This window comes from Oncorhynchus kisutch, linkage group LG8 (genome assembly GCF_002021735.2).
Source record: "Oncorhynchus kisutch isolate 150728-3 linkage group LG8, Okis_V2, whole genome shotgun sequence".
Classification (NCBI taxonomy): Eukaryota; Metazoa; Chordata; class Actinopteri; order Salmoniformes; family Salmonidae; genus Oncorhynchus; species Oncorhynchus kisutch.
Window position 1 is genome coordinate 28,703,422 of NC_034181.2, and position 25,868 is coordinate 28,729,289.

The following is a 25,868-nucleotide window of genomic DNA, read 5'->3' on the forward strand; positions in this document are numbered from 1 at the left end:
AAAAAAATAGTAATACTGTTTTCAATGCGAGACAGAGTGCAGAGCTAAATTGCCTATAAAACATCAAAACGTACTTACAAGAAAATCAGCTTCTTGGTTAAAGCTAAATATTTCAATAGATACAGAACACAAAAATAAAGTCCACTTTCCTTATGTTTTTTCTTTAATTAGAGGTTCTGCTGTACATTCACTAACAATATTTCTTCATTATCTTCAGAAACTTTATTTAAAACATGTAAACAAGGTTCTTCACAAAAGTTAGTGCTATTAATGAGTAGAATGATTACATGGAATAGAATCAGCTTTTAAACAAGAACAGGTATATGCAAGGGATTGTAACTACCTTCAACAGTCTAATATTGGAAAGTAGACGTAATCCATAATCAAACATTCAAATAAAGTATTCTACTTTGACTGAGCCACCTCTACTTTACAGGGTTCTACAATAACAGGTTTCACATTTTATTCAATCTTCATTACTAGTTTTTGCAAAGGCACTTGGGTTTATCTTAATTGAGTAATCTAAGAAATATGATAGCAGCAATCAATAGTAAGTCTGCTCACTACCCAAGTAAGTGCTAAATTACAAAAATAATTGTCCAACTGTCCTGATATTTAAACTTCAGGGTGCAAGACATAGCTTTTCTCTGACAGCATATAAGAGCACATTTCTTGTAGATAAGAGAGTAACATACAAACAAATAAGAGAACCTTAGAAACGTTAAACAAGGTCAAGAATGTAAACAGATGACAGCACTTTGTGACCCGTTAAACCAAATAGCAAAAATAATTGCTTGTGTTAACAATGGTTTCAAGATCGGCATTTGTTATCAGGTTGTGCTTTTGGTGTGCAAAGTTGGCATCAAGGAATGTTGAGGTCCGTTTCTCTTTGAGGATCCCACCGAACCAAAAAAGTATGCCCTTATTTGGTACCTCCTCTGTTATCAATTAAGCTACTTCCTATAGTCCTACATAAATACTTATTTTAGCCAATCACCTGCAACTCACTAATATTTACCCCACAAAGCTCACACAAGCATGAAGAACCAGGGTAAAAAGGTTTCCCACTGTACCCCAGTCTTAATATGGCTAACACTCTGCCTCTGTTAGACAAGTGTTGTTGTTTGACTCTTGACCATCTAGCAACAACACTGACTGGTCTTTGACATCATCTGCCTGTGTTAGAGTAGAGACAGAATGGCTTTGCAAAAACTCTGACTGGGCTTTAATTTCTTCTTGTGTCAGAGCAGACTGGGATGTTACCTCATCTATCTGTGCCTTGACAGACTGTACCCAATGCTGTAGCTGCTCTTTGAGGGCATTTATTCCTTGGTCCACCTTCTCCTGTCGACCCTTCAGGTCCTCTAGTTGGTCTTGCGTCTCCCTGGCCATCTTTTGCCTCTCACTGCCCCTCTTTGAGGGAGCACGGCGACCCTGCATGTAGCCCTCAAACTCCACTGGGCTTAGGTTGAGTGCTGGCCCATCCAGCTTCTCAATGAAGGCCACTGCACAACACTACATTAAAACAAAACAATAACATTACCAAAAACAGACTGTAGTAATCTCAGCACAAGTCATTCAAGACTATTTACAATCAACTAATGTACCGTACGCATGTACATATTAGCTCACCAAATTGGTGAAGTAGTAGCCACTCTCTCCTGCCATCAGGCTGTGAGGGAGGCCGAAGCGGATCACATACTGCATGTTGGAGTGAAGCCGGGGTGGGTTGGCCTTTAGTACTACGTAAATCAGGCCAGACAGGTAGTCGTCAGCATTTGCTGGCTCACTATTGGAAGTGGAGAGAGCCTGGAAGACATTCTGACTGCACTTACATACGCATGTAAGCTTGTCCTGTGGCGCGCGCTTGGCATCCATCTCGATTATGGCTGGGGATTGTGAGTGTAACAGTTAGTACACAGGTGGAATTTGAAAAGGTCTGGAAATGTTTTAGTCAAACTAATTTAGTAATTTGGCTTTCTTCATAATGAGATTTCAGTGCTGCTGGTGTCATCTTTTAGCCAAATAAAGGAACATGGTCTTCCTTTAAAATAAGTCACCTGTTATAGCAGGCAGAAAGGGATCACTGACAACCTCAGCCCTCTCGTCAGGGAAAGGCACGCTCAGCATGTGGGGGGTGACCCAGTTTAAGGACCTGTCGAAGTTCAATTCAAATTAAAAACAATGTTGAACTAAGTTGATCCACAATACTAGTCATTAACATTGCTAATATAGTCTATCTAGCATCACCGAGACCTATGGTACGGGGAATGGGTTTGGTAATAATGTTAGACAAGGTTATGCATGGCAGTCTGACCGTATCCTCCTCTGGAGTGCCAAGTCTTTCACTTCATCGTCACAGCTGTCATGGCAGAACACCCACTTGTGCAGACGCGTCATGATCAGCTTCTCCATGTGCTCCATCATCTGAGAGACCTGAATCTCTGAAAGACCTACCAATACAGCAGACACATTGAACAAGTATGTGAAGTTGGGGAATAGGATAGAGTGAAGTGTTCAGTGCAATATGTTGTGTAATGAGACTGATATTCAAGGATGAACAAAATTATTGTCTATATGTTAAGTGAACAAACATAGGCCCACAATAATTAACATCAAATGGGAACCCACACAGCAGCTCAGAAACAGCAAAATGGCCTCATTACTCACTACTGAAATGCACAGCGATGTTCTGGTAAAAGTCTTGAACAAGGTCAGATTGCTTCTGCACTGGCAGGCCCTGCAGCAGGAAAGAAAATATAATAAATACATGAAATGAGACATTATTCAAACTTCAAATATCAAGGTAAAAGAAAAGCAGCACAAGAAGCAGGCAATGGAAAGGAACCTGAACTTGACAATTAGAAAAGGCAGTTGAGAGGGCCGTAAAAACAGAAGTTGGAAGAGAAAAGTAATTGCAGAGATAAGAGTGGTGGATAAAGAGGAAGGAAGCACATTACGTGATAAGCCTCCATGGTGTTGAGGAAAGCAGTGCAACGGGACTGCAGACGTTGAGAGGATGGGTTCCTCAGCAGCTTCAGGAAGCTGGTAAAATCCCCTGGCTCAATGCTCTGATAGGCTTTTAATGTAGCCACCTGGCCCTCTGAAGACTCTGAAAGAGCATAAGGGTTCTCATAAGACCGCTATTACGGTGTTAGCTAAACATGTTTTTGCTTTGTATCACTTCAGATTATAGACCCCCAAAAAAGGCACATTAAAATACTCATACAGTTGTGGAAATGACACTATAACCGTTTTCAATGACTGAACAGAGGAAGTGCAGAGGGAATCACCTGGGCGTTTAGGAGGGGACGGTCCACCCCAGAAGAGCCTCCTCATCGTATTCACTTTGCGACCCTTCTCCATATTCTTCTTCTCCTCAAATTTAGAAAAGGTGAGGGGAGAACCTGCATCATTGTGGGGCCTGACAGCAGGGAACAACAAAGGAAACATTTTAATATTTCCCAGATCAAAAGACCTGATAAGTCTCTGGTGGACTTGTCTTGTCAATATTTATGAACGACAACAAAACCATTACCCAGTCTCCTGCCTGTCCGCCTCTGCTTTACGGGTTCGTTCTCGCCAGCACTTGGAGCAAAAGCCCTGCCATGCAGGGTTGCCATAATAACCACACGCATCCTTGCAGAGAAGCTCTGCTTGAGTGACTCGGATCCCTCTTTGCTGCTCCGCCGCCATACTTCAGCACTCTTTTACTCCCACCTGGTGACATAGCAAAGACAATTGTTTAACTGTTTTGAACAACTCATAGACAAACATACATAAAGAAAGAATGTAAATACAAAGGCAGTAGTGGAAATAAATGGATTTGTTACATAGCATAGTTGCAGTTAGAGTCAAATCCCCCCCCCCCCCTTAAAAATGTGGTCCTCCAATTAACTGTCCAGTTGTAATTCTGTTTGTGGAACATCCTAAATTGTTGTAACGTTAGTTATATCCAATCGAAACCCTGAGTAATATCAAGTAGCTAGATCAACCTTTTTCACAAAGATTACCAGTAAGTGATAGATAAAATATCTAACATGATGCCATTTAATCGAGCACAGCCACTGGTTCTTAGCTACTTTTAGCAACGCCGGTGTACTTAGATACATTAGCGTTACTTTCAATTGTATTGTTTTGCACAAAAACAGACCGCAGGAATCCAGAAGTTAAATACATTTGCATTTCAACTTCCAGTGTCGATATTTTGTCTCAAATTCCCTTCGTCAAAATGACCAACCGTCCTGTCCACAGGCACAGTAACGTTGAAATTGAATTGCATTTAACTTCTGGCTTCCCGAGGACTGTTTTTGTTCAACCTAATACAGTTGAAATATGTAAAAACACGCGTTTTTAAAACCAACTAACTGATTCAGACGTCTTTTCTGACAGTAAAATAAAACATATACCTTACTTAGCAAAACAAATTAGTGTTCAGTAAAGTAGTCATATTCCTGGTAAGATAAAATAATGTGTCGCACTTCAGCAGTTGTCCTAACGTTACCACTACTCCAGCTATAAAGTTTAAGGTTAACATAGCCCAAATTCAAAACCTAGTCATATAATAATATATTAAATACAGACTCTGAGAGAAAGCTAACCAAGAAATTACATGATGAGCTCACAGCTGGTAGCTAATTTGTTGTGCTAACGTTAACTAGCTAGTACGAGAAGGCTCCAAAAGACTAGAGAAATTAGCTACTTATATATCATGCAAACATTTTAATGACGCATAACCAAAACCCAAATTGTTGATATTCTTCGATTTCAGTAACTATAGCTAACACCTTTTGATAGCTAGCAAGAAAAAGACTTACCTTGGCAGGTTCACTTGGTTGACCGACGTGACGTGATGACGTGTCATCAGCTGCCTGTCTGATGACCCCATAGAATTAGAATAGTAGAATGTACATGAACCTTCTTATGATGGGATAAAGGTCAGCCATGTTGGTCAACCATGGTTGGCCAGTGCTGTGATATTGGGCGCTTTCCAGCGGATCACTTTTGTCAAGAGTTGACCAACGTCTTTCAAACATGGTCTGACTTGCGACTAAATGTCTACTGCATTAACTTTACACAAATCATGTGATCAGGTCATGCAGTTTTTGATGAGATCGCCTTCCAAATTACTTCTCACCAACTGCACCATGCAGCCATCAACTGCATTGTGGGAAGCACTATTTGTCAAACAATCATAAGGGTGTTTTTGTTTGACCCACGCGAACATGGTCAAAGAAATGACTGAAACAGGTACCAACTTTTCTGCAATTCTAAAGCTACAGTGGGATACAAGTAAAATGTATATTTGAGACCTCATTTCCAACCAATTCATTGTACACACAAGTTATGTTTTCTTTTCAGTTCGTGAGTGTGTGATATGGGGGTATAGAAAAGTTGATTTCGACATTTATACAGAAATACTTTTATCAACAGTAGCAGCTGTGTTGACACTGCCATGTTGATCTGAACCTTGCTGTTGGAAAACAACTACTGTCTGACTTTAGGCTGTCGCAGTTGCAGCTACCTCAACTTCACTCTCCACCTTTTGTCTACAGTTGGCATTCTTAGACTTACCGCTGGAAGACACCCCATTTTCTTAAAGGTGCACTATGCAGAAATCGCACCCCCATTTCCTGATCTAATAGTTTGCCTTATTTCAGTTTGTGTGTCAAACAAGCAAGTATAGTGTAGACTGTAGAGAATCATTGTACCATCTAAACCGCTGTGAAATATTTTTTACATAACCAAAAATATAGTATTTTCAGCTGGTATAGAAAACTGAAAGTAAAATACAAAAACGAAACTTAATGGGAAGCATAGAAATAGTGTACATAGAATAACTCTACCGATTCATTGACATGCTTTCAATAAGAATGACAGATCTATAACTCAGCTACATATTGCAGCTTTAAGTAGTTGAACATGTTATTACTCCAACCTCTCGTGAAAGTGACAAACTGACACGTTTTCATTTGTCAAAAACAACTTTATATATCAAAGGGAGTGCCTTTAATTTGACGTCCAGCAGTTCAGCACGATTAAATGTTTCTGCGTATGAGCTTAGCTTGCCAACCTCGCCATGACATCGCCTACAAGTGTAATATGGGATTCCGATTGGGAAATGCAGTTTCTGCCTATCTTCCACAGGAGGCTGCTGAGGGGAGGAAGTCTCATAATAATGGCTGGAATGGAGTGAATTGTATCAAACGCATGGAAACCATGTGTTCGATATCATTCAATTTATTCCGTTCCATCCACTACTATGAGCCCGTCCTCCACAATTAAAGTGCCACTGGCCACTTGTACTATCTTCATACTGTACTGTATATGGTGTAATCATTACTCTGATTCAGTCACTGCCCCCCCCCCCCCCCCCCCCTCCAATTCATGGACCGTCTATATCCGGGTAGTATCTGGTTTATATGGCCCAACATCACATGGCACTAGCACTCGGTGTTGCCAACTATTTTTCAAGGAAAGTAGCTGTTGGTTGCTCCATTTGTCGCTAGATGACGCGCATGCACATTACATTTCTGTAAAAAACCTCAATACAAAAAAATAAACACCATCTGCTGAAGAAGACATTTCAGGTCCATTTATCACTCTCGCTTCGCCTCTTCCTCTCTGTTATTAGAGCAGAGAGAGGCGGGGGAGAAGAGCGAAGAGAGGCGGGGCTAGGGGTGCAATTGATGGGTGCACACTAACAATGTATACAGTGCCTTCGGAAAGTATTCAGACCCCTTGACTTTTTCCACATTTTGTTATGTTACAGCCTTATTCTAAAATCGATTAAAATGGTGAAAACCTCCTTCCATCAGCAAGGGCATTGAAGATGAAACGTGGCTGGGTCTTTCAGCATGACAATGATCCCAAACACACCGCCCGGGCCACGAAGGAGTGGCTTCGTAAGAAGCATTTCAAGGTCCTGGAGTGGCCTAGCCAGTCTCCAGATCTCAACCCCATAGAAAATCTTTGGAGGGAGTTGAAAGTCTGTGTTGCCCAGCAACAGTCCCAAAACAATCACTGCTCTAGAGGAGATCTGCATGGAGGAATGGGCCAAAATACCAGCAACAGTGTGTGAAAACCTTGTGAAGACTTACAGAAAACTTAACAAAGTATTGAGATAAACTTTTGTTATTGACCAAATACCTATTTTCCACCATAATTTGCAAATAAATAAATTAAAAATCCTACAATGGGATTTTCTGGATTTTTTTTCTCATTTTGTCTGTCATAATTGAAGTGTACCTATGATGAAAATTACAGGCCTCTCATCTTTTTAAGTGGGAGAACTTGCACAATTGGTGGCTGACTAAATACATTTTTGCCCCATTGTATGTGGCAGGGTCTACAGGAAATCACGGACTACAAAAACAGCCACGTCACAGAAACTGACATCATGCTTCCAGACAAACTAAACACCTTTGCCCGCTTGAGGATAATACAGTGCCACCGTCCCAGCTCGCTAACAAAGACTGCGTCCCCCCCTCTCCTCTGTGTCTGACTTGAGTAAAACATTTAAACTTCTTAACCTTTCGCAAGGCTGCTGGCCCAGACGGCACCCTAGCCGCGTCCTCAGAGCATACGCAGACCAGCTGGCTGGTGTGTTTACGGACATATTCAAACGCTCCCTATCCCAGTCTGTTGTCCCCACATGCATTAAGATGGATACCATTGTTCCTGTACCCAAGAAGGCAAAGGTAACTGAACTACATGACTACCGCCCCGTAGCACTCACTTCTGTCATCATTAAGTGATTTGAGAGGCTAGTCAAAGATCTTATCACCGCCACCTTACCGGCCACCCTAGACCCACTTCAGTTTGCATACCGTCCCAACAGGTCCACAGATGATGCAATCGCCATCACACTGCACACTGGCCTATCCCATCTGGACAAAAATAATACCCATGTAAAAATGCTGTTCATTGACTACAGCTCAGCATTCAACACCATAGTACCCTCCAAGCTCATCATCAAGCTGGAGGCCCTGGGTCTCAACCCCGCCCTGCACAACTGGGTCCTGGACTTTCTGAGGGGCCGCCCTGAAGTGGTGAAGATAGGAAACAACATCTCCACTTCGCTGACCCTCAACACTGGGGCCCCACAAGGGTGTGTGCTCAGGCCTCTCCTGTACTCCCTGTTCACCCACAACTGCGTGGCCATGCACTCTTCCAACTCTATCATTAAGTTTGCAGTAGTGGGCCTGATCACCAACAATGACGAGACAGTCTACAGGGAGGAGGTGAGGGCACTTGGAGTGTGGTGCCAGGAAAACAACCTCACTCAACGTCAACAAAACAAAAGGAGATGATCGTGGACTTCAGGAAACAGCAGAGGGAGCACCCTCCTATCCACATTGAAGGGACAGCAGTGGCGAAGCTGGAAAGTTCCTGGGCGTACACATCACAGACAAACTGAAATGGTCCACCCATACAGACAGTGTGGTGAAGAAGGCGCAACAGTGCCTCTTCAGCTTCAGGCTTGTCACCTAAAACCCTCACAAACTTTTACAGATGCGCAATCGAGAGCATCCTGTCGGGCTGTTTCACAGCCTGGTACGGCAACTGCATCTCCCTCAACCGCAAGGCTCTCCAGTGGATGGTGCTGTCTGCACAACATATCACCGGGGCAAACTTCCTGCCCTCCATGACACCTACAGCACCCAATGTCACAGGAAGGACGACAACCACCCGAGCCACTGCCTGTTCACACCGCTATCATCCAGAAGGCGAGGTCAGTACAGGTGCATCAAAGCTGGGACCGAGAGATTGAAAAACAGCATCTATCGCAAGGCCATCAGACTGCTAAACAGCAATCACTAACTCAGAGAGGCTGCTGCCTACATTGAGACCCAATCACTGGACACTTTAATAAATAGATCACCAGTCACTTTAAACAATGCCACTTTAAATAATGCCACTAACAATGTTTACATATCTTACATTACTCATATCACATGTACAGTATATCACAAAAGTGAGTACATCCCTCACATTTTTGTAAATATTTGAGTATATCTTTAAGGATCTGAATACTTATGTAAATACGTTTTTTTTTCTCCTTAATCTAGGGCAGGCGGAACCCCTCGACAACATTCCGCTGAAAAGGCAGCGCGCGAAATTCAAAAAGATTTTTTAGAAATATGTAACTTTCACACATTAACAAGTCCAATACAGCAAATGAAAGATAAACATCTTGTTAATCTACCCATTGTGTCCGATTTCAAAAATGCTTTACAGCTAAAGCACAACATATGATTATGTTAGGTCAGAGTCAAGTCACAAAAACACACACAGCATTTTCCAGCCAAAGATAGGAGTCACAAAAAGCAGAAATATAGATACAATTAATCACTAACCTTTTATGATCTTCATCAGATGACACTCATAAGACATCATGTTACACAATACATGTGTGTTTTGTTCGATAATGTGCATATTTATATCCAAAAATCTCCGTTTACATTGGAGCGTTACGTGCAGTAATGTTTTGATTCCAAAACATTCGGTGATTTTGCAGAAATACTCATAATAAACATTGATAAAAGATGCAAGTTTTATTCACAGAATTAAAGATAGACTTATCCTCTATTCAACCGCTGTGTCAGATTTCAAAAAAACTTTACGAAAAAAGCATAATCTGAGAACGGTGCTCAGAACCCAAAAGAGCCAGAGGAATATCCGCCATTTTAGCATCAACAGAACCTAGAAAAAACACTATAAATAGTCCCTTACCTTTGATGATCTTCATCAGAAGGCACTCCCAGGAGTCCCAGTTCGACAATAAATTACTGATTTGTTCCATAAAGTTCCATCATTTAGCCACTTGTTGTTAGCGTGTTCAGCCCAGTAATCCATCTTCATGAGGCGCGAGCACTTCCTCCAGACAAAAACTCGAAAAGTTCCGTTACAGTCCGTAGAAACAAGTAAAATGATGTATGCAATCAATCTTTAGGATGTTTTTAACATAAATCATCAATAAGGTTCCAACCGGAGAATGTCATTGTCTGAAGAAAAGCATTGGAACGAGAGCAAACTCTGTCGGGAGACCGAGGCTCTCTGCCAGACCACTCACTCAAAGAGCTATTATGAGTCCCTCCTTTATAGTAGAATCCTCAAACCAGTTTCTAAAGACGGTGACATCTAGTGGAAGCGCTAGGACGTGCATCATCATTCATATCTTACTGGGATTTCAATAGGCACTGTTTTGAAAATCGATTTCTCACTTCCTGTTTGGATTTCTTCTCAGGTTTTTGCCTGCCATATGAATTATGTTATACTCACAGACAACATTCAAACAGTTTTAGAAACTTCAGAGTATTTTCTATCCAATACTAATAATAATGTGCATATATTAGCATCTGGGAAAGAGTAGGAGGCAGTTCAGTCTGGGCACGCTATTCATCCAAAAGTGAAAATGTTGCCCCTATCCCAAAAAGGTTACATTTGCAAAAAGGTTTTAAAAAACTGTTTTCACTTTGTCATTATGGGGTATTGTGTGTAGATTGCTGAGGATTTGTATTTATTTAATCCATTTTTCAATAAGGCTGAGACAAAATGTGGAAAAAGTCAAGGGGTCTGAATACTTTCCGAAGGCACTGTATCGTTGGTGCACACCGGCAGCAGCTGCGGGGAGGGAGCAGACTGCAGAGCAGGCACACACACAAACAAACAGGGAAGTTGTGAAATCAACGAAAAGTTGCTGGAGCAACCGTAACAAGTCGCCAAATTTGTCGCTATACTCTTCTAATAATTAAATTGTTAGGGTTGCGTCAATTCGAATCTGGTATCAGAACAAGTTATAACACTGAGTCACTGAGTGTACTCTATGTACTTTTATTAGCTAAGCAATAAATGGCAAATGCAACTTTCGTATATACGGGCTCACTGTAATACCACGCAGGGCAGAACAGAACTGACAGGATGTAAGAAAACAGCTGTTCATATACTGTGATAGACATACAGTGCCTTGCGAAAGTATTCGGCCCCCTTGAACTTTGCGACCTTTTGCCACATTTCAGGCTTCAAACATAAAGATATAAAACTGTATTTTTTTGTGAAGAATCAACAACAAGTGGGACACAATCATGAAGTGGAACGACATTTATTGGATATTTCAAACTTTTTTAACAAATCAAAAACTGAAAAATTGGGCGTGCAAAATTATTCAGCCCCTTTACTTTCAGTGCAGCAAACTCTCTCCAGAAGTTCAGTGAGGATCTCTGAATGATCCAATGTTGACCTAAATGACTAATGATGATAAATACAAAACACCTGTTTGTAATCAAGTCTCCGTATAAATGCACCTGCACTGTGATAGTCTCAGAGGTCCGTTAAAAGCGCAGAGAGCATCATGAAGAACAAGGAACACACCAGGCAGGTCCGAGATACTGTTGTGAAGAAGTTTAAAGCTGGATTTGGATACAAAAAGATTTCCCAAGCTTTAAACATCCCAAGGAGCACTGTGCAAGCGATAATATTGAAATGGAAGGAGTATCAGACCACTGCAAGTCTACCAAGACCTGGCCGTCCCTCTAAACTTTCAGCTCATACAAGGAGAAGACTGATCAGAGATGCAGCCAAGAGGCCCATGATCACTCTGGATGAACTGCAGAGATCTACAGCTGAGGTGGAAGACTCTGTCCATAGGACAACAATCAGTCGTATATTGCACAAATCTGGCCTTTATGGAAGAGTGGCAAGAAGAAAGCCATTTCTTAAAGATATCCATAAAAAGTGTCGTTTAAAGTTTGCCACAAGCCACCTGGGAGACACACCAAACATGTGGAAGAATGTGCTCTGGTCAGATGAAACCAAAATTGAACTTTTTGGCAACAATGCAAAACGTTATGTTTGGTGTAAAAGCAACACAGCTCATCACCCTGAACACACCATCCCCACTGTCAAACATGGTGGTGGCAGCATCATGGTTTGGGCCTGCTTTTCTTCAGCAGGGACAGGGAAGATGGTTAAAATTGATGGGAAGATGAATGGAGCCAAATACAGGACCATTCTGGAAGAACCTGATGGAGTCTGCAAAAGACCTGAGACTGGGACGGAGATTTGTCTTCCAACAAGACAATGATCCAAAACATAAAGCAAAATCTACAATGGAATGGTTCAAAAATAAACATATCCAGGTGTTAGAATGGCCAAGTCAAAGTCCAGACCTGAATCCAATCGAGAATCTGTGGAAAGAACTGAAAACTGCTGTTCACAAATGCTCTCCATCCAACCTCACTGAGCTCGAGATGTTTTGCAAGGAGGAATGGGAAAACATTTCAGTCTCTCGATGTGCAAAACTGATAGAGACATACCCCAAACGACTTACAGCTGTAATCGCAGCAAAAGGTGGCGCTACAAAGTATTAACTTAAGGGGGCTGAATAATTTTGCACGCCCAATTTTTCAGTTTTTGATTTGTTAAAAAAGTTTGAAATATCCAATAAATGTCGTTCCACTTCATGATTGTGTCCCACTTGTTGTTGATTCTTCACAAAAAAATACAGTTTTATATCTTTATGTTTGAAGCCTGAAATGTGGCTAAAGGTCGCAAAGTTCAAGGGGGCCGAATACTTTCGCAAGGCACTGTAGTTCCAACCCATCTGTTAGCCTATCACAGTAGATGCTGAGCGTGGTTTAGACTTGCTCAGCCTATCGCAGGCGCTCAGGCTGGTCCCTGCCTCTTGGCGCTTCTTGGAGTCCACCCTCTGTCGCTGTATAGATTCTCACTGTTCTGGTATCACCCCCTAGTTATAACAGTTGCTCAGTTCCTGCTATTGTGTTGTTCAGTATTTTTCCATCTCAGTTAAACCTCGTGATGACCACCCCTCCCTATACCTGATTAACCACAACTTTGTAAGATATAGCAAGTCACACCATGTGCTCAATATTGTCACATACAAACACAAGGACAAAGCATCTGCTGGACTGTTATCTACAGTTCTCAGTTCTTGTCACACACACAAACAGGCAAGTAGATGTAGCTAGCAGTTGTTTAATCTCATGATGATGCTCAAGTGCACAAATGCAGATACTTCACACAGCCAACATCAGATAATATTTAATCATATACATGGTAATGGCTATAATGTAAAACACAGAATCCCACACTGGTGTTACTGTTCTTGCCGGTAACAGCAGTGACATGACGATAACGCCAGTGACAATCAATAACACCAAACTTTTTTCTCAACAAAATATTTTATAAACCCTCAACAATTATATTTTAAAAAGACTTATTAGCATTTTATTATTGTTTCAATATTGTAATCACATAATATGGCTTTCCTTTTGATAGATATGGCGAAATGAGGTGCTGCTGAAAAGCAAAGACTCTACAGACTCTATCTACACTTACAAGTATGCTTCAGAGAACCAGTCAGTTCGGGGGGGGGGGGGTCACACAAGCAAGTAACGTTCCACACTGGTGTCCTCGGTGTGGCAGAGGAGCCCCCCATCTCCTTCTGCACCATCTCACCCAGCAGAAGCCATGATCCAGCAGTCACATGGGCTCACATGGACCCCATCCTGGACATAAATGACAGATTACTGACCATTTCGAATCCCACCATACCTTCTCCGCTATGCAATCTGGTTTCAGAGCTGGGTGCACCTCAGCCACGCTCAAGGTTCTAAACGACATCATAACCGCCATCGATAAGAGACATTACTGTGCAGCCGTATTCATCGCCCTGTCCAAGGCTTTCGACTCTGTAAATCACAACATTCTTATTGGCAGACTCGACAGCTTTGGTTTCTCAAATGATTGCCTCGCCTGGTTTACCAACTACTTCTCTGATAGAGTTCAGTGTGTCAAATCGGACCTCGATGGACCTGGACCTCTGACAGTCTCTATGGGTGTGCCACAGGGTTCAATTCTCGTGCCGACTCTCTTTTCTGTATACATCAATGATGTTGCTCTTGCTGCTGGTGATTCTCTGATCCACCTCTACGCAGACAACACCATTCTGTATACTTCTGGCCCCTCCTTGGACACTGTGTTAACTAACCTCCAGACGAGCTTCAATGCCATACAACTCTCCTTCCATGGCCTCCAACTGCTCTTAAATGCAAGTAAAACTAAATGCATGCTTTTCAGTCGATCGCTGCCCGCACCTGCTCGCCCATTCAGCATCACTACTCTGGATGGCTCTGACTTAGAATACGTGGACAACTACAAATACCTGGGTGTCTGGTTAGACTGTAAACTCTCCTTCCAGACTCACATTAAGCATCTCCAATCCAAAATTAAATCTAGAATCGGCTTCCTATATCGCAACAAAGCATCCTTCACCCATGCTGCCAAACATACCCTCGTTAAACTGACCAACCTACCGATCCTCGACTTCGGTGATGTCATCTATAAAATAGCCTCCAACACTCTACTCAACAAACTGGATGCAGTCTATCACAGTGCCATCCGTTTTGTCACCAAAGCCCCATACACTACCCACCATTGCGACCTGTACGCTCTCGTTGGTTGGCCATCGCTTCATACACGTCGCCAAACCCACTGGCTACAGGTTATCTACAAGTCTCTGCTAGGTAAAGCCCCGCCTTATCTCAGCTCACTGGTCACCATAGCAGCACCCACTCGTAGTACGCGCTCCAGCAGGTATATCTCACTGGTCACCCCCAAAGCCAATTCCTCCTTTGGTCGTCTTTCCTTCCAGTTCTCTGCTGCCCATGACTGGAACAAATTGCAAAAATCTGAAGCTGGAGACTCACATCTCCCTCACTAGCTTTAAGCACCAGCTGTCAGAGCAGTTTACAGATCACTGCACCTGTACTTAGCCTATCTGTAAACAGCCCATCTATCTACCTACCTCATCCCCATACTGGTATTTATTTATTTTGCTCCTTTGCACCCCAGTATCTCTACCTGCACATTCACCTTCTGCCGATCTACCATTCCAGTGTTTAATTGCTATATTGTAATTACTTCGCCACCATGGCCTATTTATTTCACTAACTTACCTCATTTGCACTCACTGTATATAGACTTTTGGTTTTATTTTGTTCTACTGTATTATTGATTGTATGTTTTGTTTATTCCATGTGTAACTCTGTGTTGTTGTATGTGTCGAATTGCTACGCTATATCTTGGACAGGTCGCAGTTGCAAATGAGAACTTGTTCTCAACTAGCCTACCTGGTTAAATAAAGGTGAAATAAATAAATAAAACACCAGTACCCTGCCGTGCAACATCTTCATTTCTTCAGTGATGGCCCTGCAGCTGATGTACAAACCGTACAGACAACCAGTAGAGTATGTTTAAATGCAATTTTATTCAACATTCAGGCTTGTAAGGAACATTTACATGATTTTGAAGCCATTAGTGTCTGGCTGTATATACCAATTCATTGTTTATTACAGCCTGATTAATCAAACTAAGGAAGATTATGCTGCACTTACTTCTTAACATGAGGTCATTGGCAACTGACAAGAGCTCATACTTGTCATCCCCATTTGTTGATGCATTGACGTCCCCATTACCATCTCCAGACTTCTAAAGCTTACAGGGATACAGAAAATGACTGCAGCATATGACGAGGAAGAGATATTTGTTATTAGATTGGAACATACTATCACTGGATGGAAACCATCATTTAGACATTTTCTGTGTATTTACTAACAAGTGACAAGGTTGATTATCTTTCCTGACAATGGCTGGCAATTATAGCCAGCTTGTTGGTCCTAGTCATGACTAGGAGGGCATTACTCATCACCATGACAGCATCCAGACACTTGGACAGGGTGCACTAAGGGAAGGAGAAAGACAATCAAGTAAATTTCAGTCTAACTGGCTCTTTGAAGTGGAGGCTAGCTCTGTAGATATTTGCACAGAGAATAATACTAGTTAAATATCTGGGGTTCTCTATTAGCTTGCTGGCCACACCATATGAGATTTGCATCCACAACAATGACCAGAAGACTGACTTCATCCTCTGCAGAAAACCACAGAAGTTAGTTTATCAGCCAAAACAGGTGGCTATTGTTGTTATGACAATAATTAACTGTTATGCCTATTCATCATGCATTCATGTGATATCAGTGATAAACTGTAGTAGACCAACTTTACTGATTGCTAGGTAACGTTAGCTAGCTAAATTATAGCTAGCCAGCTATAGTAGCCATTTAATTCCTTCATAAAACTCATTCAATGCAAGATTGTAAGCAATTGTTTTCACTAGATAAATGGTACACTCCCAATGTTTAAAAATCTGAATTATTGTTTGAAATGATGCTTTATTAAATGTAATCTCTCCACATTCCCGAAGCCACCCCTAACACAAACAGCTAGCTAGTTAAATTACATTCTAGCGTGCCAAAATTAAAGCCCTGCACAAAAAATAACAATACAATGTTGCATGGCCAGGTGCACCTGGTGAATGGATTTATCTTAATCACCAATGGAATGGCCTAAAATGACAACACTCCGGGCCATGTGAAAAGAAATTGACCAAGGATAACTGAGTTATACGTCATCAAATTGCGACATCAGCTACACCATGCCAAGAATTAGCAAACGTTTACCTAAAAATATGTAGCTGTAAGAGTGACAGAATTAGCGAATACAAACATTTTATTTTACACAAATCAAGGACTGTCTGTTCTCAGTCCAAAACATAAGAACAACTCTTAAAATAGCGTCATCCGTGTCCGGAGGGAAAACGTGCTATTTCATCATCTCGATGCAAGGTAACGTTACATCGTAGTTAGCTAGCGTAGCTACGTTATTTGTCAACAATAATCCTTCTGGCATTTACTAGGTTAGCTGCCTAGAAAGTTTAATCGGTTCAAAGGTGTCATCTGGCCTGCTTCCTTGTTGAGGTGTCGACTTGTTTCACAGAATGGACAAAGATGGTGAGTTGAAGTCTCATTGATGAACTTGATGAGTAGACATGCTAGTCCCATATGGCCATATATTTCTGCATGATCTTATAGTTTCTTTCATGGGGGTTGTTTCCATACATGCACAACACTATCCATACAACGCTAAATAAAGGATAAGGTTTTTAGTGAGAGTGTAATCAAGTATAATGTGTTTCCATTTGACTTTGACTTGCCCATGGCCATTTCCTTTCAGAGCTGGTGGAGTACTTCAGGACACAAGTGAGACAGGACCCTGAAGTTCCCTCTGCTGTGGCAGCTATCCGCACTCTCCTGGAGTTCCTCAAAAGAGACCAAAGTCATTTAAAAAAAAACTTTTCTACTCTCCACTTGTTATACTGATATCTAGTGAATCAGAAGGCTTTTTGTCTGATTATTACTGAAATCAAAATATTTTCATCACTGCTGAAAGAGTTGGCACTCGATTTACAAATTATTAGCAAACAGACAAGTTGTGGTATTGATTGGCTTATGCTTTATGTCCCTGAGCAGGTGAGACCATCCTGGGCTTGAGAGAGAACCTGACCCAGACCATCAGGCGTCTGGAGGAGGCTGACTCCTCTGTGGCTGTCTCGTCTGGTGGCGAACTGTTCCTCCGCTTCATCAGCCTCACATCGCTGGAGCACCCTGTGAGTAGAGAGAGGGCCCTCACCTATCCTCCTCACTGTAACGCCAAGGCTGCTCTTAAACACTCCGAGCCTACTTTAAAGTGATATAACATGTATTCAATACGTGAGAGTAGCTTGAGTTGTCCAGCATACCATCATGATTTAAGATGCAATTTTCAGAAATATTAAGTGTTTTCTTTGTCCCCCAAACAGGATCTCTCTCAATGCAAGAAAGTGATGGTAGAGAGAGGAGAGCTCTTTCTTAAGAAAATCTCCCTTTCCAGGAGTAAAGTAGCAAAACTCTGCCATACCTTTATCAAGGATGGTGCTGTAAGTATTTCTGTTGAATTTGTTTATTTGAATGATTATTCCAAAACCCGCTCCACTGGGACACTCATGGTGATTCTGCCTCTAACAAACAATGTTCTCTTGTCATTCACAGAAAATACTGACACATTCCTCCTCCCGGGTGGTTCTTAAGGTACTGGAGAGTGCAGCAGCTGACAAGAAACGCTTCACTGTCTATGTCACTGAGTCACAACCAGACTCTGCAGGGTGTGTGGTCAACACAAACACATGCATATGTCTGTCAAACTAAGTAAGCAAGCCCTAAAGAGGAACTTGAAAGACTATTCACAAGTGTACTCTTTTCTCTTTCCAGAAGACAAATGGCTGACAAATTACAGAATCTAAACATTCCGGTCACAGTGGTTCTTGATGCTGCAGTGGGGTAAATATCTAAACCATTTCAGTTGATACATGAAATGAAAGCCCAGCTCAATCACACCATGTTTCTTCGAAAAACCATACAGTGCCTTCAGAAAGAAGTCATACCCCTTGACTTATTCCACATTTTGTTGTTACAGTCTGAATTCAAAATGAATTACATTGAAATAGTTTCTCACCCATCTACACATAATACCCGATAATGATGGTGAAAACATGTTTTTAGAAATGTTTGCTAATTTATTGAAAATGTAAATACATATCTAATTTACATAAATATTCACACTCCAAATTGAGCTCGGGTGTATCCAATTGCCTTTGATCATCCTTAATGTCACTACAACTTGATTGGAATACACCTGTGGCCAATTAAATTATTTGGACATGTTTTAGGGAGAAACACATCTGTCTATATAATGCCCCACAGTTGACATTGCATGTCAAAGCAGAAACTAGACCATGAAGTCCAAGGAACTGTCTGTAGATCTCCATTATATATGCCTCATCACAATTCTATCTGGGGAAGGGTATTAAAATGTATATAGTGTTAAAGGTTTCCATAATTTGGAAATGGAAAAAAAAATATGGAACTACCCAGAGCTGGCTGTCCGACCAAACCGGGTAAGAAGGACCTTGGTCAGGGAGGTGACCAAGGACCCAATGACTACTCTGACAGAACTACAGAGTCCTTAGCTGAGATCAGAGAACCTGCCAGAAGGACAAGTCTCTACAGTACTTTACCAATCTGGGCTTTATTGGAGAGTGGCCAAGCGGAAGCCACTCCTGAGAAAAAGGCACGTGAGAGCATGCCTGGAATTTACGAAAAGGCATGTGAAAGACTGAGATCATAAGGCAAATGATTCTGTGGTGTGATGAGACTGAATGCAGAAGCGCTACGTCTGGAGAAAGATTGGTGATAAGCTGTGCCTGGTTAACAGCATCCCTACCGTGAAGCATTGTGGCGGCAGCAACATGCTATGTGGATGCTTTTCAGCGGCAGAGACTGGTAAGGATAGAGGGGAAAATGAGTGGCGCCAAATACTTGGCAAACGACCTCTGACAGAACAATGATCCCAAGCTTACGGCCAAAGCAACGCTGGAATGGCTTCAGAACAAGAATGTGAAAGTCCTTGAGTGGCCCAGCCAAAGCCCAGACTTGAATCCCATTGACAATGTGTAAAAAGACTTGTTAATGGGACCACTCCCTATCTAACTTAACAGAGCTTGAGAAAATGCCCAAATCCAGATGTGCAAAGCTGATAGACATACCCAAGATGACGCAAAGCTGTAATCGCTGCAAAAGATGCATCTACAAAGTATTGACTCAGGTGTGAATATTTATGTACCATCTAAGGTGCGTTCGCAGTAGACCCCGAGACTGCTGCGCAGCTCCACCCTGGGACAGCACTGCAGAAGAAATTTCAGCCCATGGAGAGAAGCACAAGATTGAACTTAACTTTTTCCCCTGTTAGTTAACACTCAATGTTCCCCTTTATTGTGGCAATTGGGATCGAATCGACACAATTAGCCACTTTCAATGCAACATACTGAAACAAAACTAACTATGCAAGAGATTTTGTTGTAGGCAGAATAGGATTCTATTGCATTGACATGCACAACTCATCCCGTACTATATACACAGACCGGTGCGGCATAACCAATCAGAGCTGCACTAGGCCTATATGCAAAAATACCATTGCCATATGGATCTGTGCCATTTACTTTGAACTGGACTGTTTACAGCATGAGCGGTTGTAGATGCGCTTGTTTTGAATGTAGCCACGTGTGCACATTTTGTTAATATCCTTTGCTTGTTAGTGAGTTATCAGCCCAGTTCTAGATCATTTGTAGTCAGCAATAGGGTAGTGATTGCTTCCTACAAGAGCACAAAACAAGTACATCTCTAGACATCTTTGAAAAGCTAAAAAATAAAAAGTAAAATGGGCAGTTTTGTGTTTTGAGACATGTAGCCAATAGGCAGAGGGTAGCATAATTTGTCTGATTCTCTAATGGTAGGGGAATAATAATGCATTTTATTTTGTCAGTCACCTCCTTGTCTGAAAGACAAGTGGTTAAACAGATGCATGTTTTTTTTAAATTTTTATCATGGAATGTAGGCCAACATTGGCTGCTACTGTATTCTGAATGATGGAACAGCTATTTCCATGTTAAATTGTTATGGAATCCATTGTTTGATGGTAGGTCTACATTATGATCAAATAGCCACAGTAGCCTACTTGGCGACTTAAAACTGTAACTTAAAGCAGGTTCAGCCTCAATGTTCACAGTAAACACGTGCTGGAAGTTGCAAAGCATTTTCAAAGTTAAAGTTTGAAATTTGCTCAGTGCTGAAAAAATTAGGGATCATTGCTTATGTACGCTGAACAAAAGTGCTGAGGAGTATTTCTGTCGGTAATAAAGCCCTTTTGTGGGGGGAAAACTAATTGGCTGGGCCTGGCTCCCCAGTGGGTGGGCCCACTGGGGAGCACCCATGGCTGCACCACTGCCCAGCATATCTGTGAAATCCATAGATTAAGGCCTAATTTATTTATTTCAAATGACTGATTTCCTTCTATGAATTGTAAATCAGTATAATCTTTGAAATTGTTGCATTAATATTTTTCAGTATATGAAATATTTCTGTTTCATATTCAATACATTTGCAGACATTTCTAAAAACATGTTTTGACTTTGTCATTGTGTGAGGGAATGGGTGAGAATCTATTTTGAATTCAGGCTGTAACACAATGTGGACTAAATCAAGGGGTATGAATACTTTCTGAAGGTACTGTAAATACCCTGTTTTACCTATACCCACCTTTTGGATTTGTACAGGTAGCCTAAATTAACAAAGCAGTCAGTGAAATCTGTATTTTATTACAGTACTGTTTTTTGTTAAAGGTATATCATGGAAAAGGTGGACCTGGTGATTGTGGGTGCAGAGGGAGTGGTGGAAAGTGGTGGTATTATCAACAAGGTATATTATGAATTGGGTAACACCATTCAGGCAGTCTTATGTTGATGTCCTTGGATGACATTACCCTTTATTCTGCATGCAATTCACATGACAGATTGGCACCTATCAACTGGCTGTGTGCTCCAAGGCTCACAACAAGCCTTTCTATGTTGTGGCAGAAAGCTTCAAATTCGTCCGACTCTACCCTCTAAATCAGCAAGATGTCCCAGAACGATTTAAGGTAATAGCACCAAGATATGATCAATTGGCCAGTGATATTTCTGTAGTTATTTGATGTCCTAACTAGTGGTCTCACTTTGCTCTCTCAGTATAAAGCAGACACACTAAAGGCAGTGGAAGACCTAGCAGAAGAACACCCCATGATTGACTACACACCACCATCGCTGATTACACTTCTTTTCACAGACCTGGGGGTCCTCACTCCTTCAGCAGTCAGTGATGAACTTATTAAGCTGTACTTGTAAACCACCACTAGAATACTGACACAACCCCATCAAGTGCATCCATTTCAACAAGTCACCGTTCAATACGCATTTCATTAAAAATGTCAATCCCCCAGGGAATCTGCCTTAAACACTTCTCTTGTGACTATTTACCCCCTACTTGTTTTACTGGAGTTTGAAAGGTTCTTCTGACCCATACCAGACTTTAAAAACCAGCAATCATAGCGGCGTACTGTGTGAGAAACTTATTGCAAATTAGAAGTAATCAAAATCTCAAAAGGAAAAGGACTTTTTATTATGAACAGGACTTGGGTCATCCATAGTTTGTCTGAGCTCTCTCAGGTGTGTTGGCTCAGATTAGTTATTCACCCTCTGTACCCAAAATCATAAACTAAAGAAGTCTGTAGGAAATTGTCCTCATTTGATAAATAGAAATGCTCAAATGACTACTTAAAACTGGCAACAGCTCAGATCCCATACCAAGGTGTTTTGTACTGCCCTTGCCCCAAAAGGTAGAATCATCACTACAAAGTATGCCATTACTTTGTATTTTTACCATTAATGTGCATACTGTGACTGATTGGCACAGGAAGTGTTAAAAAAAAGTATGTTTATCAAGAACTCCCTAAAAAAAAAAGAAAGCTGAACAGTTGTCTAACAAACACATTTGGAAAGAATAACAGATCAAATACAACACTGGGCTTGGAATGTGTCCAGTGTGGCTCAGTTGGTAGAGCATGGCGCTTGCAACAGCAGGGTTGCGGGTTTGATTCCCATGGCGGACCAGTATAAAAAAATGTATGCACTCACTGTCGCTCTGGATGATGGTACGACTATGTAAAAGCAAAAATATTTCCACCACCTACTCATTCTATCCCCAACTATAAGATGAGAAAATGACATCCAGCATTTTGGGGCGGTGGCTTTGAATGTGCAAATACTCAAACCTTCCTTGATCAAAAATTAATAAAACCCTCTTCAGTGCTATTGATGTCAAAGTCTGAGGAGTCAATGCGAAGACAGTTTTCTGCAAGTGGAAAAACATGCATATGTACCATGGCCTGAAGTACACGAACAGAAAAACAGGAGATTGGACAAAGTATTTTCAGATGTTTGATTTCCAATTTTGAAGTATGGTGTGGCTAATAGCTCAAGTGAATGGTAAATACTTTTTGGGGAAAATAAAATGTTTTACACAACTCTCCGCACTTCGAAAAATCTCTTCAGGTAGTAGATCTGTCCAAGGGTCATGGCTACCAGCACAAGAGCTTCAAAGAAGGACCAAAGCACCACTCGGCTGTTTGTGTTGTCATTAACTGGAGGGGAGGAAAACACAGGACAGTACATTAAACCACTACTGCCACTGAAGTGTTTTCACTAAGCTGTCAAAAGTGGGTGTTCTTGACAAATGCTATGCAGTTTGAGATAAGAGGTTAGGTCCGTATGTTATTCATTTTCTATGGAAATAGCACATTATACATGGTTGTTATTGAAGTAGCAGCACAGAAGTGGTCTTACTTGCTCTGTGTATCCTCTCTCGGACCTCCATGTATTCCTGCTCGTGTTTTACTGCGGTCATGGCAACTGCTAGCTCATTAATCATCTCTTCCAGCTTGTTCTGGTGGGCTGTGAACAAGAATGGAAAATTAACTAGTACAGTATACAACATTTTGCAGAGTTAAAGAAACCAACAAGTACAGGCACATCCAAGCAAATCAGGTACAACTCACATCAAGGTTAGGTTTATTGTAGATGCTGTTCAAAGTGATGTAATGACGTACGCAATAAAAGGTTGTGCGGGAAATGTTTGTCCAGTAAACTGGTCTCCATATCTCTACCAAAGCTTGGGTGTACCCATTGTGCAAAAACGTAATATATTTACATGAACCTTACAAATATGTTGTCAGATACATTGAAGTCATTCAAGCTGTTTTTAGTGGGTCTAACATTAAATAACATCTGCTGTAACACAGCAAACTTGGATTAACATAAAACTAAAGGCACCATTTGAGCTGGTAGTGCTGTGCAAACTGCTGCATTGACTGGACACAAGTGTACTGATTTGATACAAGCTGTATAATTGAAACTGACCAACCAACACTTTTGAAAAACTGAGGGCAAAAGTAATTGACCCAATTTGTTTCCTGAATGCCCATATGGCAGAAGCTGAGGGGGGTATAAATTCCTAAATCCATCTCAAGTCATTGCGAGGCAGCAAATGAGTGTCCATAAAGCAAAAGAAAACAGCACAACCCAGGCAATTAATAAGACAAACTATGAAAATGGTACTATTTAATTTCACTCTGTTAATTTTATAATTCAGTACTTGGGATAAGCAACACCACAGAGAAGAGTCCATTTTCTCCAAGGGCATTGAAGAATGACCATCTCTGACCTCATGCAATAGTGTTAACCTACCGTCCCAGGTGTCTCCACCACCTGACGGAGGGTGGAGAGCAGAATGAGAAAAGGATGAATATGAAGGAATATGAAGGAAAGTCTTCCAGAGAACCTACAAATATATGGTGAGATTATATTCGCAATCAGTCAGTGTGACCAGAGCTCTACAGTGCAACCATTTTACTTGAATGTGTGCCTAAATATTTTGCTGTGCAATCTGGAATTTTAATTTAGGAGCACCAGTGTGCCTAGAAAAAATAAACATTCTTGCTTTATTACCTGAAATATTTTTATTAGGTGCACACTTGCTCCTTGTAAAAAAGTTCAGCATTGAACCCTGATGCCCATTGCTGCCTCTTCACCCCAGTTTACCTTCTGTCTCCATGCCGTCTCCCTTGGGGGCCTCTCCAATGTCAATGGTGAACATTACGATCTTGGGTGTCATGGTGGACATCTTATTGCTGAAGCAAAACTTGTATGTGCCATCCATATGGGCAGCCACCGAGTACTTCCCACTGGATTCTCGGTCTCCTTTGTAAATCTGCTTCCCATCTGGACCAGTGATCTGCAAATGAAGAATACCTACATAGTCATTGACAATCTATTAAACATTAGGCATAAGGTAGCTAGTTACCCATGTTGACTAAACAGCATTAGATATAATAAATGCTCCACAACACCACCATCAGTACAAACTCAGATATGATCAATAGCCCTAACATGAAATCATCCCTTGGCTCCTGATATTTTTTCTTAGATGATAATCTCGCACTGTCAGTCAACCAAGAGAGTTGAGCTAACGAACGTAGCTAGGTATAAAGCTTGCTCGCTAGCCATATGGCACAATGAGAGGGACGTTTGGAAGCATAGCTATCTAGAACGACGTTAGCTAGCTACTTAACTACATTGTTAATGTTTAGCTAGTTAGGCCCATGATTTGCCAAAGCTAGCTAACGCGGGGGGGGGGGGGGGGGCTTTCCCCACAATCAGATTAAGAAAGAGGGCACCTTTCACAACTCAGACTTTACCTCCACATCGATGTCTAGGAAACCTCCTTCGGCCACCTCAAACATGAGGCCCATCTTGGTACCAGAGTTGACTCGTTCAAAGAAACACTCTTCTGCATGAGCGTCGATGCTTACGAAGTAACCTGACGCTGTGGCGGATAACATAGATAAAATGACCATACACTCCGAGAGAGTAAACATGATTACTGTTGTTTTTCGCTACTGTCTAGCTATGTGAAAAATAGATTAGCGAACAAAACGCTCAGCCGCCGATTTGCGGAGGAGGAGCCAGCAGTAGAAGGGGGACGCAACTTCCTCGCAAATGCTGCCACGTAAAGACGGGAAAACGAGCCGCGTCGAGGTTCAAAAAGCCAATCGATTGTGCCCACTCAAATTGACCTCAGGCCCCTGGTCCAAGACCTAGGTGTATTCATTAGGGTGATTCGGTTGCAAAACGTTTCTTAAACGGAGGCAAACAGAACGAAATGGGGAGGGACCTACCTGAATTTGGCCAATAGAAACTATTTTTAGTAATGCAACTGTTTTGGACTAATGAGTCAGTGGCGACCCGTCATTCAGTGCAGGTGGGGCTCTTATTATATATTTTTTGTCTTTTTTGGGGGGACTTGCCTGTTTTGCATGTTATTTTGGCATTAATACGTGTCACATATCAGTTTGCAAACAATGTAAACAAAAGTAAGTATATATCATTGAGTTAATAAAACCGTATACAAACATGGTCTCATTTTTGTTTTCTTGAGTAAGGCAGCTCCAAAATGCAGGTGTTTCAGCCTAGCTCAGTGCTTTCTCTG

At 41.5% G+C, this 25,868-nt stretch overlaps 3 protein-coding genes across 13 annotated transcripts; 1 reads left to right on the forward strand and 2 right to left on the reverse strand.

Moving 5' to 3' along the window:
- Positions 1-142: 142 nt before the first annotated feature.
- On the reverse strand, positions 143-5,036 carry LOC109895912 (rab5 GDP/GTP exchange factor). 10 transcript variants are annotated; one of them, XM_020490008.2, is made up of 10 exons: positions 4,818-4,973; positions 3,539-3,720; positions 3,294-3,424; positions 2,961-3,112; positions 2,671-2,740; positions 2,318-2,453; positions 2,061-2,155; positions 1,836-1,889; positions 1,633-1,742; positions 143-1,515 (listed from the first exon to the last, which is right to left on the reverse strand). In XM_020490008.2, the coding sequence occupies exons 2-10, from the start codon at positions 3,694-3,696 to the stop codon at positions 1,090-1,092; spliced, it is 1,332 nt and encodes a 443-aa protein (XP_020345597.1). In that variant the 5' UTR covers positions 3,697-3,720; positions 4,818-4,973; the 3' UTR covers positions 143-1,089. The 10 variants fall into 10 exon arrangements, with proteins under 10 accessions (XP_020345597.1, XP_031685915.1, XP_031685914.1 ...); XM_031830055.1 differs by lacking the exon at positions 4,818-4,973 and adding an exon at positions 4,602-4,788; XM_031830054.1 differs by lacking the exon at positions 4,818-4,973 and adding an exon at positions 4,720-4,782.
- Positions 5,037-16,454: 11,418 nt separating this feature from the next.
- Positions 16,455-22,109, forward strand: LOC109895910 (translation initiation factor eIF-2B subunit alpha). The gene is made up of 9 exons (XM_020490000.2): positions 16,455-16,868; positions 17,092-17,193; positions 17,388-17,524; positions 17,717-17,833; positions 17,946-18,058; positions 18,165-18,233; positions 21,131-21,206; positions 21,301-21,426; positions 21,515-22,109. Exons 1-9 carry the CDS (start codon positions 16,856-16,858, stop codon positions 21,668-21,670), a joined length of 909 nt encoding a protein of 302 aa, XP_020345589.1. The 5' UTR covers positions 16,455-16,855; the 3' UTR covers positions 21,671-22,109.
- On the reverse strand, positions 21,915-25,525 carry LOC109895911 (transmembrane emp24 domain-containing protein 2-like). 2 transcript variants are annotated; one of them, XM_020490001.2, is made up of 5 exons: positions 25,078-25,429; positions 24,422-24,614; positions 24,068-24,088; positions 23,168-23,275; positions 21,915-22,965 (listed from the first exon to the last, which is right to left on the reverse strand). In XM_020490001.2, the coding sequence occupies exons 1-5, from the start codon at positions 25,255-25,257 to the stop codon at positions 22,841-22,843; spliced, it is 627 nt and encodes a 208-aa protein (XP_020345590.1). In that variant the 5' UTR covers positions 25,258-25,429; the 3' UTR covers positions 21,915-22,840. The 2 variants fall into 2 exon arrangements, with proteins under 2 accessions (XP_020345590.1, XP_020345592.1); XM_020490003.2 differs by lacking the exon at positions 24,068-24,088 and having other exon boundaries at positions 25,078-25,525.
- Between the last annotated feature and the right edge of the window lie 343 nt (positions 25,526-25,868).

What these genes read in the sequence shown, in the direction of transcription:
- LOC109895912 (XM_020490004.2), bottom strand. Translation starts at nt 3,696, where the DNA reads ATGGCGGCGGAGCAGCAAAGAGGGATCCGAGTCACTCAAGCAGAGCTT. An exon ending in GCGGACAGGCAGGAGACTGG is followed by an intron (nt 3,425 to 3,538) that starts GTAATGGTTTTG and finishes CCCTGCTGTCAG; the next exon opens with GCCCCACAATGATGCAGGTT. An exon ending in GTCCCCTCCTAAACGCCCAG is followed by an intron (nt 3,113 to 3,293) that starts GTGATTCCCTCT and finishes ATGCTCTTTCAG; the next exon opens with AGTCTTCAGAGGGCCAGGTG.
- LOC109895910 (XM_020490000.2), top strand. An exon ending in TCACAACCAGACTCTGCAGG is followed by an intron (nt 18,059 to 18,164) that starts GTGTGTGGTCAA and finishes TTCTCTTTCCAG; the next exon opens with AAGACAAATGGCTGACAAAT. An exon ending in ATGTCCCAGAACGATTTAAG is followed by an intron (nt 21,427 to 21,514) that starts GTAATAGCACCA and finishes TTGCTCTCTCAG; the next exon opens with TATAAAGCAGACACACTAAA.
- LOC109895911 (XM_020490001.2), bottom strand. Translation starts at nt 25,257, where the DNA reads ATGTTTACTCTCTCGGAGTGTATGGTCATTTTATCTATGTTATCCGCC. An exon ending in AGACGGCATGGAGACAGAAG is followed by an intron (nt 24,089 to 24,421) that starts GTAAACTGGGGT and finishes ACCCTCCGTCAG; the next exon opens with GTGGTGGAGACACCTGGGAC. An exon ending in AGAGAGGATACACAGAGCAA is followed by an intron (nt 22,966 to 23,167) that starts GTAAGACCACTT and finishes CCTCCCCTCCAG; the next exon opens with TTAATGACAACACAAACAGC.